This window comes from Chrysemys picta, chromosome 7, assembly GCF_011386835.1.
Source record: "Chrysemys picta bellii isolate R12L10 chromosome 7, ASM1138683v2, whole genome shotgun sequence".
Classification (NCBI taxonomy): domain Eukaryota; kingdom Metazoa; phylum Chordata; order Testudines; family Emydidae; genus Chrysemys; species Chrysemys picta.
In genome coordinates, this window is record NC_088797.1 from 13,900,378 (window position 1) to 13,918,863 (window position 18,486).

General features: G+C 40.1%; 1 protein-coding gene across 24 annotated transcripts in view; it reads left to right on the plus strand.

Moving 5' to 3' along the window:
* CNTN4 (contactin 4) overlaps positions 1-18,486 on the plus strand; it is a 657,650-nt gene that overhangs the window by 427,626 nt on the left and 211,538 nt on the right. For all 24 annotated transcript variants that reach the window (XM_065550819.1, XM_065550814.1, XM_042849912.2 and 21 more), the window contains 2 exons: positions 3,154-3,280; positions 4,679-4,854. In XM_065550819.1, the coding sequence (XP_065406891.1) occupies positions 3,154-3,280; positions 4,679-4,854 (303 nt within the window). The remainder of the gene's footprint in view (positions 1-3,153; positions 3,281-4,678; positions 4,855-18,486) is intronic.

Below are 18,486 nucleotides of genomic sequence, written 5' to 3' on the forward strand. Positions count from 1 at the left end.
ATTTTACAGATGGAGAGATCAAACTCCTTTTCAGGTCAATGAAAAGTCTCTCTGACTTCAAATGGAGTCTGATTGGGCCTTGTGACATCTAGCAAGGAACCAATATTTATGATACTGAATAACAACATTTAAAAAAAACAATAACTGGTTGACGAAAACACAAATTATTTTTGAGAGAAAAAAAATCAGAGTTTGCTTTATGCTGTGTACAGTTTTATTCTAAAGATAATATCAAATCACTCAGAAACATGAACTGTGATGGTAATGAATTTATGTTATAATACAAACTGTGTGTATATATATATATATATAAAAAAAATAAACAACATTGGTACTACTTTTTGAAATACTGTTTTATGTTTAATTATGACACAATGCTGGTGATCCCACAAGAAATTCCTATTAACATATCATAAGAATTTAAGAAGCTCAGAAATTGTCTGAATAATTGTAAAAATATGAGTCCTTTACAACGTTTTAAAAAGTCCAGTTAGATCACAATGGGAGTTTGCCCTAATTAGTAGTTTTAAAATACCTTTGTGGCCTCATTTAGTAATTACTGTTCTTTACGTTTGTGAGAAACACGAGCCGTATTTGGTGTTTCCTATCAGCTATATCTAACATAACTCCTAGAAAACAGTAGAAGGAATTGTGGGTAACAATGAGTCCAACAATATATTGATAGATTTTTAACTCAGACACTAACTATGAAATCAGGACATTGTGTGGTTCAGATAAACATGCAAAATTCAGGTGCTTTTCCAGTTTCTATACAGGCTTATCCATCAAAGCTCTTAGGTAAGGTAATTGGACCAGAAATCTTGTGATAACTTTTTTGAGTTTTTTTCTTTTATACTTTCAAGTAGACCTTAGGTCAGAAGTGCCACCTGCATTGTCTCCCTCATACAATTTAAATTCTGCTGCCAATTTTAGTCTAGGAGGCACAGAAGCCTGAAAGCAGAAGATGGGAGATGAAAAGTTAACTGAACTTTTTATCTTCTGAAAGGTCTAGTAGTCAATGTTTGGCTGAAGGTTTGGGTTGCTTTTTATTTTCATTGAACCAGTTTACCTATATCTCTTAGCAATGCTCACCTTTAGCTCCATGCATAATAAAGGTTAAAATAAATATGGAGAAGGTTAGATAATAGGAAGAAGGAGGGCCGGGGGGAATGAAAGGATTAACAGAAGATAATAGCAAGGAGGGTATAATAAATACAACCCTACCTAGGTTTTCATCCACACTCTCCCTCCCTAAATTACTGTAGAATATTAAGAGGCTACAGCATTATTTGCATTTCATATCAAGATATTTTGCTAAAATAGCTTCACTCTTGTACACCAATTTAGGACATTTTTAGTTTTCATTTCGGGGGGGGGGGGAAAGGGGGCAGAAGGAAAACCACACTTTTATTTCTGAGAAGTTCAGAGTCCATTTGCCCTGAGCATTTCTGAGTAGCTAAACATACAAGCGCTCTTTCTGCAATAAACTTTGGCCTGGTCTACACTAGAAAATTTAGTTGATTTAACTACCTCACTCAGGCTACATCTTCACTACCCACCTGAATCGGGGTTAGAAATCGATCTCTCAGGGATCGAATTATTGCGTCTTGTCAGGATGCGACAATCGATCCCCTAATCGACGCTTGTACTCCACCAGTGCAGGTAGGAGTAAGCGCCGTCGGCGGGGGAGCCGCGGCGGTCGATTTGCTGCCGTCCTCACAGTGGGGTAAGTCGGCTCAGATACGTCGAATTCAGGTATGCTATTCACGTAACTGAATTTGCGTATCTTAAATCGACACCCCTCCCCCCGTAGTGAAGACGTAGCCTCAGAGGTGTGAAAAATCCACACCCCTGAGCAGCATAGTTAAACCGATCTAATCCCTCATATAGACAGCACTAGTTCAATGAAAGAATTCTCCTGTCGAATGAGCTATCGCCTTTCAGGGAGATGGATTACCTATACCTATGGGAGCATCTCTCCCATCAGTGTAGTTAGTGTCTACACTGAAGTGGTGCAGCTGTGCCGCTTTAGCATTTTAAGTGTAGAGATGCCCTTACTATGGGTGAAAAGGGGTAAGTCGGCTCGGATACGTCAAATTCAGGTATGCTATTCACGTAACTGAATTTGCGTATCTTAAATCGACACCCCCCCCCCCCCGTAGTGAAGACGTAGCCTCAGAATCTCTCCCATCAGTGTAGTTAGTGTCTACACTGAAGTGGTGCAACTGTGCCACTTTAGCATTTTAAGTGTAGAGATGCCCTTACTATGGGTGAAGAGGTCTGCCCATCTGTCCATGTGGAGTTCATTGCAGGATCAGGACCATAGAAAGAAGCACTTAACTCCTTCACTGCTGTATCGTGTACCAGGTACATGATACAAAATGCTCTTATGGTAATTGTTGAATGCTATGATGATAATGATGAAAATATCATAACAGTTGATGATGATAATACCATAAATAAGGCTACATCAAGTGGCAACTGTGTGCTAGGAACTGTACAAGACAAAAAATAAATAGAGACAGTGTCTATGTCAAGGATCTGATAATATGAAAAGTATTTTAAAATACTGTGTGGCCAAAGAACCCCTTAGAAATGCCAGTATTTCAGTGAACTCTTTCAGTACAAAGGGGTTTCAGTACACAGTGGGTTAACAGTACCCAATTATCATGCAGGATTTTATCAGACCCTGTAAATACCTATGAACCTACATCTCACATTATTTTAAATATTGCATTTAAAATGGTTTCAGAATAAAATGTTTCTTAAAGATAATGTCTACATCAAATTATGTAAACCATACACACAAGAATAATAAGTTCTAATTTTAATAGAAGTATGTTTGGGCCTGGGGGATGGGCCTGTTCACAATCAATTGCAGAACTTGGGCCGATGTGAAATTCAAATCTGTCAGCTGGTTATGTTTATGTTCTCTCTAGTGAAAGTCCAACAGTCAGTGTGAAGATAGCAGTATAAGACATTGTATAATTTTAGAATAAATCTTTTGGCTTCTTTTCCCATTAAAAGAGTTGTTGTTGGTCATTTCTAGGGTGAATGATATACCAGATGCACCTCTCTCTAATACTTTTCTTTATATTTGTAATATTAAGATACTGTACAATACCTGTCATATTTTTGTTCCATGTAACACAGATGACAACACGCTGCATGGGCCAGTTTTCATTCAGGAACCAAACAATGTGATTTTTCCACTGGATTCTGAGGAAAAGAAAGTGAAGTTGAGCTGTGAAGTAAAGGGAAATCCTAAACCAACTATCAGGTTTGTTACATATTTTTCTATTCTTTAGCATGCCCTCTCCATGATTATGTCTCTCCAAGACACATGTATGCATGCATCCCACACAGAGAAGCTCTTTCAGAATTTGGGATGTGATGTATCTTTATTTGCTGGTATGTTTCAATTTTGAATTAATACAATAGTTTACCCTTGCTTAGCACTTTTAAAATCCATGAAACACACCAAACACAATAATTTAATTAATTTGAATCCTATTCATATATTGCTAAGGCTTCCTAAGAGTTGCTTTGACACATTAAATGAGACATTTGGGATTAAAATCTTTATTGCAATACATTGAATCTACCTAAAATCCCCTGAACTTTAATACGTTTAAAACTCTGGTCCTTACGCCCTCTTTTTTCCACAAAAATGGCACAGTAGCGCTGAGTGCAAATAAGCAGTGTGATGTCGAACTTTCTGTGCACAATCATGATAATTTCACCACAAATTATCTGCATGCAGAACTGAAAATCTGTCCCTTAAACTCTATGTGCTTAACTATCTTAAAAATGTGTACAATTTCAATAATGCTACTTACAGTTCCTAGCTTTATAAAGTGCTTTGAGAACCTTGGATGAAAGAAGCTATATATACGAAAATATGCCATTATAGTGGTGCTGTTATTATTACATAGAATTAATCTGGTTGTTTTAACCAATTTAACATGGTATCTCCCTTCTTATTCCCCCCCCCCCCATTTTGCTCTCTAGTGTAAATACCACTTTGAAACCGATTAAAATCATAAGACCCCAATCCTGTTGCTGTCTTCTGGCAATACTTAGCATTTAATGCAGTAGAATATGTTGATTCACTCATGCAAATATATTCAAATTCCTTCCCCATAGGTTCCAATACAGGGAACTGCTCTGAGGATCTAATCCTTTATATGTTCCATCATGGGCTGCCAGAGATGGCAGTTGTAATTGGGGGAATGTTTTGTTAGAAAATCTTGATGCCCCAGTTTGTTAAAACATCTGCTGTGAGTGAGTTTTCTTAAATTTAAAAGCAAACAAACAACTAAGGCAGAAAAGGAAAAGAAGCCACTGTGGAATTGAGTGGTTCAAAACTTCTGTTTCTGGGGCTTCCCCTTGCAAAATGATTAATTTCAAAGACTAACAACATCAGTAACAACAGCCGAAACAATAAGAACATTAATCAAATCAGTGACTGAAATATATGTTAAGGCTGTTGCTCTGTAAGTGAAATATTAGAACGTTTCGATGCTGTGCAGGAAACATGCATTTTCAAGCTGGGTTTAAAAATAAGAAATCAAATGGGTTTGAATGTTTTCTGTATTTACTGCATGTTGCTTTAGAAATGTACAGAAATATTGGTTAATGTTAGCAGAATTAAACTCCTGGAATTTTTATACTATAGGTGGAAGTTAAATGGAACCAGTGTTGACGTCGGTATGGATTACCGCTACAGTGTAGTGGGAGGCAGTTTGTTGATCAATAACCCCAATAAAACCCAAGATATTGGAATGTACCAGTGCATAGCAACAAACTCATTTGGAACCATTGTTAGCAGAGAGGCAAAACTTCAGTTTGCTTGTAAGTAGCAATTATAACCCTTAGCAAATACTGAATTCTTGCGATATAATGCTGGAAAAATGGTAAGATGATGGCTGTCTTTTTTTTTTTAAAACCTCATCTAATTTGTTATTCATTATTCTTTGCCGAGTTGCTTGTTTTGTTTAGAAATTATCTTGACTAAATCTGAGTGAGGATTGGAAATGTTCTATTTTGTGACTATTTAACTAAATGGGCGTACAGCACATAATGTGTATATTTGCCTGTCTATGAGAGACAGTGGAAGTGCGAGTACATGGCTATAGGAAACATACTACTAACACTTTTTACAAGTGAATAATAGAAATGCTCAAATGTGATTTTTCCCTCCAATGGAAAACAAAGATTTTAAAGCTTCAAAAGTGCCCAAAGGGACATGCCCTTCAGAAGCAGCAGTTCCATAATGGCAATTTTTATCACACCTGTGATACAAGATCCAGTGGGAGGTACATCTCTGACAGAGATTTTAAGTGCTGATGTAACCCACACACCTCCTGGGTGTGGTGTTCTGTCCCACCTGTAATACCGACAGACCCTGGACCTCTGGAGCTAAATGAAGGAGCCTCTACAGCATGAGCTAAAAGCCACATGGCCCTTCGCTAAGGCTGTAGAGCAGACCCATTAATCTCTAAGTGGCCTCAGTGCCACTACATAGGATAGAACACCACACCAAGGAGGTGTGTGGGTTATACTGACACTGTGTGTAGGTGTATATATACACAATATTGAAATGAATGTAAAGATGGTGTACAATGCTAAGTTCTTTATATGTGCTGTTTATGTATCATGTAGATTGATTTATTGGATCATTTTAGAAACACCAAAGTTGTTGTTTTTTTTAAAGGCTGCTTGATAATATTTATTTAAAGCCTATTCAGCACTTTCGACACACCTTCATGAATGAGGAGAGCTAAACAGGTTTTTATGGGCTTGAACCTGCATCGTTTGAAGCCAGTAAGAATTCTGCATTTGACTTCATAGAGTGCAGGATGAGGGTCCTTTAAAAGGAAGACCCTGGATTATAAAGAGCCATGGCCAGCCCCCTTGGCTAGCTGGCATAATAGCAGTGAGGGCAAGTCCCTCCTCCTTCATACCTGTAAGCTCTGAAGGTATGTCTACACAGCAACTAGACACCCGCAGCTGGCCCATGCCAGCCAACTTGAGCTTGAGGGGCTGTTTCGTTGCTGTGTAGGCTTCCTGGCTTGGGCTGAGGCCCAGGCTGTAGGACCCTGCGAAGTGGAAGGCTACCAGAGCTCGAGCTCCAGCCCGAAAGTCTACCCGGCAATGAAACAGCCCTGCAGCCCAAGCCTTGCGAGTCCAAGTCAGCTGTCATAGGCCAGCAGTGGGGCCTTGCTACTTTCTGTGTCTACTTGCTGTGTAGACGTACCTTGAGAAGCCTCGTGCTGTGAAAGGTGCAAGCCATACCTTAACAATAATTTTCTTCATGTGTTTTTTTCGTCAGATTTTAGTATTTCTTAAGCATAATTTTCATGTTAAGGGAAAGCTAGACTTTTAATATAATGCAATATGTTTAATGGGCTGGCTAATATCTACAATTAATGTGATCCTATTACGCAAGTAAGAGGGGTAAGATGCCATAAAAGCTTTTATGTCAGATGCGCTGTACTCAAAAAGGTGATTTGTAATAAGAAATAGAAGTGTGGGAAGCTAAAGTCTTCCCTCTCCCAGAGTAGTTCACAACATATTATCAAAACAGCAAGGAGTCTGGTGGCACCTTAAAGACTAACAGATTTATTTGAGCATAAGCTTTTGTGGGTAAAAACCTCACTTCTTCGGATGCGAGGTTTTTACCCACGAAAGCTTATGCCCAAATAAATCTGTTAGTCTCTAAGGTGCCACCAGACTCCTTGTTGTTTTTGTAGATACAGACTAACACGGCTACCCCCTGATACTTGGCAACATATTATCAGTTTTTCTTATGATCTGCTTGTGTTTTTCCATGACTGAAGATGCTCTTTCACTGTAGAGCGCTAATGAACTGCTTCCTCAAAACTCATCTAATAACGTTAGATTTCAGAATGTCAGGGGGATTGTTTCATAAATATTGTTTTGGGCCTGCTTCTCTGCATATCACATGCTTCACAGCATCCCAAATCTTACAAATCAAGGACTTCGAATATCCATCAGGCTAAGCCTTTGCAATGTCATTATTCATAGCTAAGCACTTGAAAACAGCTTGTGCTGTAATCATATCATTTATGAAAGTCAATAATGATCTCAACATCTAGCTACCTAGAGGGTGAGAGCAGGTGTACTAAGTTAAGGGATCAGTGATATAAGGCAAGGTCCTGCTCCCATCAAAATCAATTGTCAGACTCCCACTGACTACTTGAATGGGAGCAGATTATGCCACTTTATTCAGTAACCCATTTTGAATCAATTGACCATTAGCTGGTAATCACAAAAACAATGCTGTGTTTAAAAAAACAACCAATCATAACGTTTCATATTTATTTTCAAACATGGAACCTTAATGTCTATTACATTTATAATTAATTGGTTGATCTTTCTTGACAATAATAAATCTGGACTGTACTTGGAGTTTTGATAGATGACCAAGCATAAGATAGGCTTGACTGATTCTTAATTAAGAAGGTTGCTTTAAGAAGCGAATTTTGTTTCTTAGCACTTAAGATGGTGATGGATGAGTGTTTGGATAAATAAATTGCTCAAATTTAGATCAATTAGATTTTAATCATGTTAGGAACACTTGGATTGGTGATGGGGAGAATAACAAGCATTTGTTAAGTCTGACTCCGCTCTTCAGCAAAACAGTAAGTCATTCCGAGTTATATGATCAAAGAGATTGCAACCAGAACTGGCTGAATTCTGAAATACCCACTGTAGTTTTAATTTTATTACACAAGCTCTGCCTCTGAGAAGTGTGAATCTGTTTTAATAATGCATGTTTTTTAACACTGACATTCCAAGATATGAGGATGTACCAGTGCAATTTAATACAATGAAATCAACAATAAGAGGCACTTGTTGCAGGAACTGGAAGTCCTAGCTAATTCAGAGCACGTAACCTCTTTCCCTTATACTTTTTTCTGACATTATCATTTTTGAATTGCCCTCTGTAGGTTTTTTATGGAATAATCTAAAAATATTTCCTAGCAAGAATCCATTCTAGCAGCTTGAAGTGTCTCGGTAAGGTCCATTTGCCCTCAATTCCTCTCTCTGGATTTTTTCCTTTTACCAGGGTCATTTACCCTGAATTTAACCCTTTTGTCTGGCATTTGGAGACCTAGAAATTTGCTATTATTGCACTTGCAATCTCTGACCTACCTGCAGCTCCAGCAATTCAACTGTGGTCTCTCAAGCATTGTTACCATTACGTGTTATGACATTTTTAGCTGTGGAAAGCCATTTTGTTATAGAGTCCAAGACTCAGTTGTTTTACCAGCCAGCACCTTTCTCTGCTTTGCCTTTAAAATGAACAATCCATTTTTCTCCGGGCTGCTCTGTATTTATGCTGTTTGTTATCTCGTTCTTATTTGTGAGCTAAGTTATTGCCAGCCCTTTTGAGACTAATACTCGCTTTTAAGTGCAAGGGTTAAATTCTGAATCCAGGGGCATCATTAAAAGATGTTCGTTCTTATTTCAAGGGCTAAATTATTCTTCTCTAGCCTTTTCACCACAGATTAAACTCTGAAGTAGCTATTCAGCCTCCTGTGGAGGTCAGAAAGGGTCAGCAATTTATCCCTGAAATATGTATTAGGTTACAAACTAATTATGATGAAAGTGCTAATATATGCCCCCAAATACTTGCTTTGTTATACATCATTAACATTTCAAATGTGTTCCTTTTTTTCTTGACATGCTAGTTGTCTCTTAAATTGAACACATTTTCGAAAAGTAAGGAGTCTGCTACACCACACTAATGGAATATGGATTAATGATTCTTTAAACCCTGTGCTTGTAGCAGTACAGATTCACAAAGGGGGAAAAAGCCTTAAACTTTTAATATGAGACCCAACAATTGCTTTTCAAAATGATATATGAAAACACACTTAAGCTAAATTAAATTGTGTGTTTTCTCTTTTGTGGAGGAGGGATAGTTTGACAATTTTATTTGCTGTATTGTAACTTGTGTTCAGAAATAAAGGGCCTGAAGTTGATAGGGAGTCTTGCCTAGGTAAGAAATGCAGCCCCTGTGCTGTAGTTTTAAATGTATTCACCTATTCAAAGATAACATTAAAAATTCTAACAATGGCCCCAGTCGTGCTTCCATTGAAGTCAATGGTAAAACTTCTATTGACTTCAGTGGAGTTGGATCAGGCCCTGATAGCACATCACTGCATCATAAAGTGCTTGATCCTTGAAGGTATTGAGGATGGATTACACCTGAAATTCTTAACTCCACAAGTATCGTGCCTGATCCAACTCCCAATGACAGCAATAGAAGTCTCTCCACTGATTTTATGGAGAGTCAAATCAAGGACATATGGCCTAGTTTAGGAGAGAGCCCTTTGAGAAGTATTTGTGAAGGGGGAACACTGTTCAGACTGTTCATGGAGTCAGTAGGACCAACCTACGGTTGAGCAGATATTTGGAGGGAGAGGGGGTGTCTCAAGGCAGGAGCTTGAAGAAGTCCTTGGGAAAGATGTGCTTCCCTCATGTGTACGTCACAAGATATGTCTATTAATTTTTAAATCCAGCGACATTCAGAAGTGTATTTGTAAACTGATCATCTACTTTCTGCTTTAGAGTGCCATAGTGTGTGTTTGTGTTTGTGTTTTTGTTTGTGTGTGTGTCTGTGAATTTTCATTTAAACTAAGGCTCCTTTCAAGGAAGCTCTGCTTGGGGAAAAAGTACAGGGAACTTTGAAGCTTGCCTCCCCCATATAAAGCTTATGGTGAAAAAGGGGTGTGCCCATCACCACATACACCAAAGAAATTCCACTTAAAGAAACACAGTTATATCTATGCCTTGACACTGAAAACCCTTTTTTGATGGGTAATAAGGAGCACAAGGCTGTACTCCAGTGCACATGGGAGCAGAAGTTACAAATGGGCACAAGTAACATTGAATACAGGGGGCTTGATCCTGCACAACACAGGTGCAAAGTGTTGTACATATAAATGTAAAGTAATAGGTAATGGGCTTGGACAGGAAGGGTACACAGAAAATGTGATCCTAGCATTGTGGCATGGCTGCCAAATAATTCCTAGATACTAGCAAGAGTAAGAGGGAAGTATTTAACAAAACGTCTCATTTCCATGCTGAGGATTGCATGTGACACCCATGTCCTGTCAGACATGGCCATTTTTTATCCTCACCTCAGGTTGTGTGTACACTATTAACAGTAATAACAGCAAGGTGACACGTGGGCTTAAGATTTATTTCCACTGGTCTGGGAACTCTGCTAGTTCCTAGCCTTACCTGTGCATAGTTAGCCCTACTCAGACTTGTCCTGGAGAGCACCAGCCTTGTGCTGTATGCTTTGACTTGCAAGATCAAGGTTTAAATGTTGTCCACAACTTTTCTAGAAGTAAGTCTCAAGCCCCCTAGCGTGCACGCTCCCTTATTCTCAAGAGCATGGGGTACAAAATGCTTGGACCAGTCTGAGCACTTAATTGCTGTTCTCAGCATAAAAATTAAGTGCTCGGCTAGCCTCTCCTCTCAATGGCCCTTGAATGGGGTAGCACCTGTGTGACTAAGAGAAGAATGTAGGCCCCAGTACCAGTTACGGAGAGACAATTGTTACAGGATGCAGGTCTCCTACTGCTACATAAACATTGAAGGAACATTCTGGGGCACGTGTGCAAAATACTATAAATGTGAAGGCAAAGAGGTTATGTTGATTCCAAGGAAAGATTCTTTAACAATGACTTCATTATTGTATAAATGATTGAGATCCATTTTAGCATTACATCAGATGGATATGCAGTAGAGTGACAGTTCACTGTAATATTATTGAGTTGCCATATTGTGATTGATTTGCAAAACTGCAAAAAAAAAAAAAAAAAAGCTCTGTTGTATGTTTCAGCTAATTGGAGCCCAGCTCATATGAGAGGCTAAACCTACTCCTGTTGGGGTCCCAGATGTGACGGATTGGATCACAGAAACCCCCTTGGGAGCTGCCACCAGATATGCAAAGACTACCCCTGCTTCTGTTTTCCCTGCCAGCTCAGGACTCCAGCACCCTGTCTTGCTGAGCCAGACACTCCCGTCTGGCTCCAGACACAGACCCAGGGTCTGAATCACTTGTCCCAAAGCTGCAAGTTTACCCGAAAACAGCTCACAGTAGTGCACTTGTCTTTAGCACTCAGATGCCCAACTCCCAATGGGGTCTAAACCCAGATAAATCCGTTTTACCCTGCATAAAGCTTATGCAGGGCAAACTCATAAATTGTTCGCCCTCTATAACACTGATAGAGAGATATGCACAGTTGTTTGCTCCCCCAGGTATTAATACATACTCTGAGTAAATTACTAAATAAAAAGTGATTTTATTAAATACAGACAGTAGGATTTAAGTGGTTCAAAGTAGTAACAGACAGAACAAAGTAAGTCACCAAGCAAAATAAAATAAAATGCGCAGATCTATGCCTAATCAAACTAAATACAGATGATCTCACCCTCAGAGATGTTTCAGTAAGTTTTTCTCAGACTGGACACCTTCCAGGCCTGGGCACAATTCTTTCCCCTGGTACAGCTCTTGTTGCAGCTCAGGTGGTAGCTAGGGGATTCTTCATGATGGCTTCTCCTCTTCTCTGTTCTCTTCCCCCCCTTTATATATCTTTTGCATAAGGCGGGAACTCTTTGTCTCTCTGGGTTTCCACCCCCCCTCACTGGAAAAGCACGAGGTTAAAGATGGATTCCCGTTCAGGTGACATGATCACATGTCACTGCAAGACTTCATTACTCACTTGCCAGCACACACATATACAGGAAGACTCACAGGTAAATACAGCCATCTGCAGACAATGGGAGTCATCAAGATTCCAAACCATCATTAATGGTCCACACTTTACACGATTACAATAGGCCCTCAGAGTTACATTTTATATTTCTAGTTTTAGATACAAGAGTGGTACATTTATACAAATCAGATGATCACACTCAGTAGATTATAAGCTTTGTAATGATACCTTACAAGAGACCTTTTGCATGAGGCATATCCCAGTTACTTACATTCACTTATTACCGTATTTTCTCTAAAACTATCTCAGTTACATTATATTGACTTATTATCAAGTTTTTATAAAACCATATAGACTGCACAACGTCACACCAGAAATCTCCAACAACTCATGCGTTGTGACCGCTTCGTAGCACAAACTATGTTATTGTAGAGAGAAACCTTCACGGCAGAGCTGAAAACCCAGGGATAAACCCCATATCTATGCTCCTGGAAGAATCCCATCTATCACAAACATTTTTCCAGTCTCTTTCGATCCAGCCATCACTAACCAAAGAATGATGATGAAACAAATTCAGTTGCCTTTATTCACACTGAGTAGAGCCTGGGACGACTTGCAGAATAAGACACCACTCAAAATAAGTAAGGATTGCAGAATCAGTGCCAAAGAAAAGAGGGTAGCTTAAAAGAGTTGGCAAAAAGCTGTGATATTATTTCAGTTCCTTTGCTTTTGTTTACAAACCTTTGTTAAATGACTTTTTTTTTTAATTAAATCTGTTGTTTTAAAATCCATTTGAGTTAGTGGAACGGAGGTGAAGGATGACAGTAATATCTCTGTCTCATACACAGACTGACACACACACTCTGGCATGTATAATATAATATAATCTTACATTTCAGATAGCTCATTTTATTTTCTGTGAAGCACACAGTCTCCTAATCTAATAAACTTAATGTCATATTTTATTTCATTAAATGCTCAACCGTGACTTTACCACCAGGCTCGAGTAAGGTGCAGTGCATCTTAGCGCTGCCTCAGCAGCAGCCCAGGAAGGAGTTTCTGACTCATTCTCATAGTCTCCCTCCCGCTTGTGCTGCTACTCTGGGGAGTCAGTAAACTGCACCCAGTCTGTACCCAAGCCAGCGTATGTTGCCTGGCACATTGAGGATGCAGAGCCAAGGCTCCGCCCACCCACTTCCTAGATACCAACAGGAAGGGGTGGGATTTAGCAGCTCTGTGACACCTACTCCCTCACTGCTACCCAGGATGCTAGTAGCCAGCAGCAGGATTCAGAGGAGGAAGGGGGCCCTGATGTTGCTATGGTAGCCAGAGTAAAATTTGGCCGGAAGTACCTGAATTCTTCAACAACATGTACAGCTAGACATGCAAAGATACAAAGGCAGTAGCTATATGCAATAGCTTTGATTTAAAAATAAATAAATAGACGACTCACAAATTGGGATTTATTATAAAATGGCCATAAGGCGAGCCAGACGAATACATTTATTACAACTACAGGTTCTCATCACATGATATTGATGATGCAATAAAAATCTAGAGGGACAAAAAACAGCCTACAGTTCATTAATCATGTAATAGTTTTGCCTCCTTTAGTTATGAGTAACACTTTTAAGGTTGTTGTGCCTGAAAGATGAGATTGTATTTAAATGCATGTTTCTCTCTTTTTGTCCTGTTTGTTTTAGCTTTGGAATATTAACATATCCTCACTCTTATGTGAACAGCCAGTGCCACTGGTCCTGCTGCACTATTATTTAAGCCCCAGTGGAGTCCCTCTGAAATCAACTCGACTTATTACTTAGTCATTTTCCCTTTTGTTTCTGGGAGTCTTCCACGTGGCAGCAGAGCGGGGGGAGTGGAGGGAACACTTTGGAAAATAAAATAAAAGGAAAGAAGATCTGATTGCAAAAACACCTACATTAACAGGAGAACTCGGATGGGTGTAGTGCCTCTGAACTCACTTTTTGTTAAACTGACTAGATTTCATGTTGATGCATTCCTTTAAATGTCAATCCATAAAATTTCTGGGACTGAAGTCTAAGGCTTTGTGTCCTTGCATCCTTTCTTTTGGTAGAACTACTAAAAGACTCAGGATATTAATCCTATGTCATTCTTTATGCTTGCTTGTCATTAAGATTCTGCCTAACGCTTACCTGGGTTTGCAGTGCAGGGTAAGAGGAGTCATGCTTACCCCTTGGCAGTCCACATATGAAGACTTTTCAGTCCCTGTCTTCAGGGATCACTGGGATTGCTCAGTCTCTGTTTCTCTAAAGATGCCTGGCACCCCAGAAGGGACTGGAAGGAAGTGAGGTTGTGTCTGCCCTGTATTACACACCAGCCATTGGAAATCAGTGATGAAGGGGGGTAACAGGAGATGCTCTGACTCTGCATATCTGGAAGCTCCTCCTTGAACCAGAATGTCTCCCAGTGCTCTCCCTGGGTAGTGCAGCCCTGCACGGCTGGGCTGTGCCTACAAGGAGCCTATAGTCAGGGACTAGACTGATTCCTCTTGGAATCAGTGAGGGATTATTACTTCCTCTTGGAGCCCAGTCTTTGCTCTTATTGTCAGTGGGAGTTCTGCTATGGATTTCAAGCCTTTAATGAATTCTATTGTATATTACATTTTAGCTTAGTTGCAGTGTAAAACAGGAAAACTTATGCTAATTTGTTGCATAGTACGTTTTTCACTCAAATTATACGTGTTCTCCATTGGGTGCGGGGCAGGTATTCTCATATTCTCACAACCAATGGAGTCTTTTCTGGGTGCACTTACTTACCTACATTTGCATCAGATACACTGTAAACTTTACTTAATGTTTTAAATTTAGTTCTCGGCACATCTTTTTCACCAGCTGCTATATCCAGTGACCATCTCCTCTCTCTCAAGCAGTTGTTTCTCACATATACAACCTACTGCAAGCAGGACAAGAGAGCTCTTCAAAATAATGTTTGGCTATTTCTGATTGAAAAATGTGGAGAGACGGGCTGGTGGATGCTGCATGAGATTTTGCAGTTCTACACACACCCATAACCCATGGCCAAGTCAGTCAGCTCTTCAGAGCACTTGTACTCTAATCTTGTTAATAGCAAAATTCTCATTGATCTCAATGGGAGTAGGATAGGCCCAGATGTGTAGTCACATTGCTTAATGCACTACTGGAAAGCATTCTGATTAGTACTATGATGAATGCGGTATCTGAACCTGGATAGAATAGAGTAGCTTCTACCAATCTAAGACCCAATCCTGCTCTCCTTAAAATCAATAGTAAAACTCCCATTGACATCAAAGGGAACAGAATTGGGCCCTTGAAGGGAAATAATCCTCAGAAATTTGCCTACCAGCTGAAGCTAACAAATGTAAAATGCTTTGCAGATGTTTATGGTAAATGTTTTAGTATCAACTCTCCAAGATGCATTCATTCATTATTCATGTATCATCACACCAAGTACCTTAAAGATGAGAATTGGGAGGGGGGGAGGACAAGAGAGAGAAAGCAAAGCTCATGATGGTGCAGATGGTACAGGTGAAATGTGCCCAGCAAAGGAGTTGTTAAGAGCAAGTACAGTGTTATGTGAGAATGAATTGCATTTGGGAAACCTGGTGCATTGGGAATAGCAAGAGTCCAAAACTAACACTTAGTTAATAGCACAATGCCAGGAGAGACCTACGTTGCCAGCAGTGCTTGGCAACAGGGAACACACACAGTCTACTAGATACTAGATGCAGACAGACAGGTAAAGACAAGTTTTATTCTGCTGCTGAGCCATAGGCAACAGGCAAATTCAGAAGAGGTTTATTTAACAAAGGGGGGTGGGGAATCACATATTGGGCCCTATGCTCCCTTCCACTGCATACTGCAGGAAAGAGAAGGTGACAGAGATGGAAGGGAAATGAGCAGAACTGATGGATACACTCTCTTTGAACTGCCGGTATCACTGTAAAGTGCCCCCTGCATGACTGGGGTCCCCTGTGAGTTCGGCGAGTATGGCTGGCAGAAGGAGGAAAGCACAAATGGGAATAACGGGATTGAAAAACACAAGGTGAATATTAGAAGTGCAACATGTTAGGCTGTGGAATAGTCCCCCAAGGAGAAGTCAGGAGGCTTCCTTGCTGTGGATAGCTGAAACGAGACTGGACAGAATACTAGTCGTGCACCAGGGAACAAACAATCTTGCATTGGCCACTAGGTGATGGACGGGATGGGTCTTTGGATCTAATGAGTCTTTTCTCTAATTTCTCTTGTACTATGAGCCATGTACAGCCATCCTAGGCAGTTTGATTTCTTAGGAAAAACACAGATTTCCAGTCAGACTGTAATGCTTCTCCCACCCTGGTGTGTAGGAACTGAGTGAATGGAACACTGCTAGGAAGTGAGATGTGCAGCGCAGGGAGTGACAGGGCCAGGAGAGCATACAGAGGAATGTATTCCCCGGGCAACTGACCTCAGATATACTGACTTGAGGCTAGGATTCCCCACAGATCTTTGGAGTCCCCACAGTTCACAGGAGAAGGTGTCCGTTGTGCACACTGGGGATATTTCTTCATAACCCCTGTCAGTTAACCGAGAAATGTTCCCTGGATCAAGAGGGCTCATCTCCTGAATGCATTTTTATACTGTCTGTGGATGCTCTTACTGGAATTGATTCTGACTTCATTTACACTGGTGTAAATTGGCAGACTTAAATGAGGTCAGAATCAGACCTATTTTTCCTGTAAAAGTTTAATCCTTTTAAAAACACTACCAAGTTCATTGCCTCTGTCTCCCGGCAGTGACTGCCACAGGTTTTCCACAGTTTTAAATCTGTTGTCTTTAATTTATTTGAGCATCCTCTTTTTCTAGTATTAAGAGAGAGGAAAAATAGGAATGCCTTGCTCATCATCTCCATAGCATTCATTATTTTATAACCGTCCGTTATGCTACCTCTTATTGCTCTCTCTTCTAAACTAAAATAATTCTCATCTTCTAAATCTTTAGTACAGAACTCATTCTCTGATCATTTTCCTTACCCTCTTCGGATATTTTTCTACTTTTCATTATAACTTTTTTGACATGTGGTAATGCTAAGCTCGGCATCTGGTCTTTATTGCTCACTCATCATATACTGTTTCACTGCAGGCCCATAAGGGCTCTTCCACAGACGGTGGTTTGTTTCCATTCCTAACCATATAAATCACATACTGTGTAACAGTGGTCCACGCATTGTGTTCGCTCAGGATGTCTGACCACTAAAATGTAGAAAGTTGGGGACTTTACTTATTAATAAATATAGTATTGAGTCAAAGCCTGTCCCTTCCTGGACTGATATGATGGACTCTACCTGCAGAGGAGCTAAGCAAGGTCTGCTAGGCCAGGATCATGGCTTCTGGGACTATTTTGGTAGAGCCCATCTCTGCAGTGGTTCCTTCCAGGCCACTCCAGAAGGTTAAGGTTGTAGGTGAAGCAGAGGCAGGCTGGGGAGGGAGCTGGGGTGGAACCTGTGTAGATCCACCAGTTAGTTGCACATGCAAGTGGTGGGGACACGCAGTCAATGAAGCTACATTACTGAATTAGGGTTACCTTAATGGCTGTGGAGCTCCTGGAGGGGAGGTTTCCCTCCCCCATAGATCTCAGACCAGTTATTTGAGCTGTTTGCCTATGGCAGCATTTACCCCTTGGCACTTATATTTTGCTAAGGACTGCATAAACATGAGCTAATTAATCATCAGAATTTATCCATGGGGCAAGTGATATTATTAGCCCCATTTTACAACAGTGGACACTGAGACACAAGTCTAGTCCTCCCCAAAATAATTTGATTGGGTTAAAAATCATGAGATTTAAAAAGAAAATCAAATACAGTGATTCTTTGGTCTGCTTTCTGATTTTTAAGCCTAAGGAAAATCTTCAGTCCCAATTAGTATGTACTAATTTCATTTTCAACAAGGAGTCTGGTGGCACCTTAAAGACTAACAGATTTATTTGGGCATAAGCTTTCGTGAGTAAAAACGGATGCATCCGAAGAAGTGAGGTTTTTACTCACGATAGCTTATGCCCAAATAAATCTGTTAGTCTTTAAGATGCCACCAGACTCCTTGTTGTTTTTGTAGATACAGACTAACACGGCTACCCCCTGATACTTAATTTCATTTTGAAAATTTAGCTGGGGATGCACCAAAAAATGTAGGTGTCACCCTTGTTATTTAGAGGAGGGAGATTCCACTTACACACTTCTAACGTTCTGGGTTTAAGGATCTACCATGCTAACATTCTTCATCTTCCTCGGAGCCATCTCCCACACACATTTGTCTCTCTCCTACTCCCCAGCCTAGGCCATGGAGAATTAAGGGAAGCCATCTTGTCTGAGGGCATCATCACTGCAGTCCCATTGGAAATAATAGGAGAAAGGCAGTTCTTTACTGGGGGTAAACTTTCCATTCACAGGTTTTAAAGAATCAGCCTCTTGGCTTCAGTCAGTTTGAAAATAATGGGAGATGGTAGCTATTTTCAATAAGGGTAATTTTGCATTTCTTCAGGAGAAGCTATTTTGAAAAGTATTTGAAGTCATCAACTGTATTATTTCCCAAGGTTTTGTAGCTCTGCAGAATGCCTGTTTCTGCTTCACTTTGGTGTAAATCAAGAGCAACTTCATTGCAGCTAATAGAATTACCAGTGTGAGCCTGGTGTAAGTGAGAACCAGGACCAAAACTGGTTCATAGCCATGATAT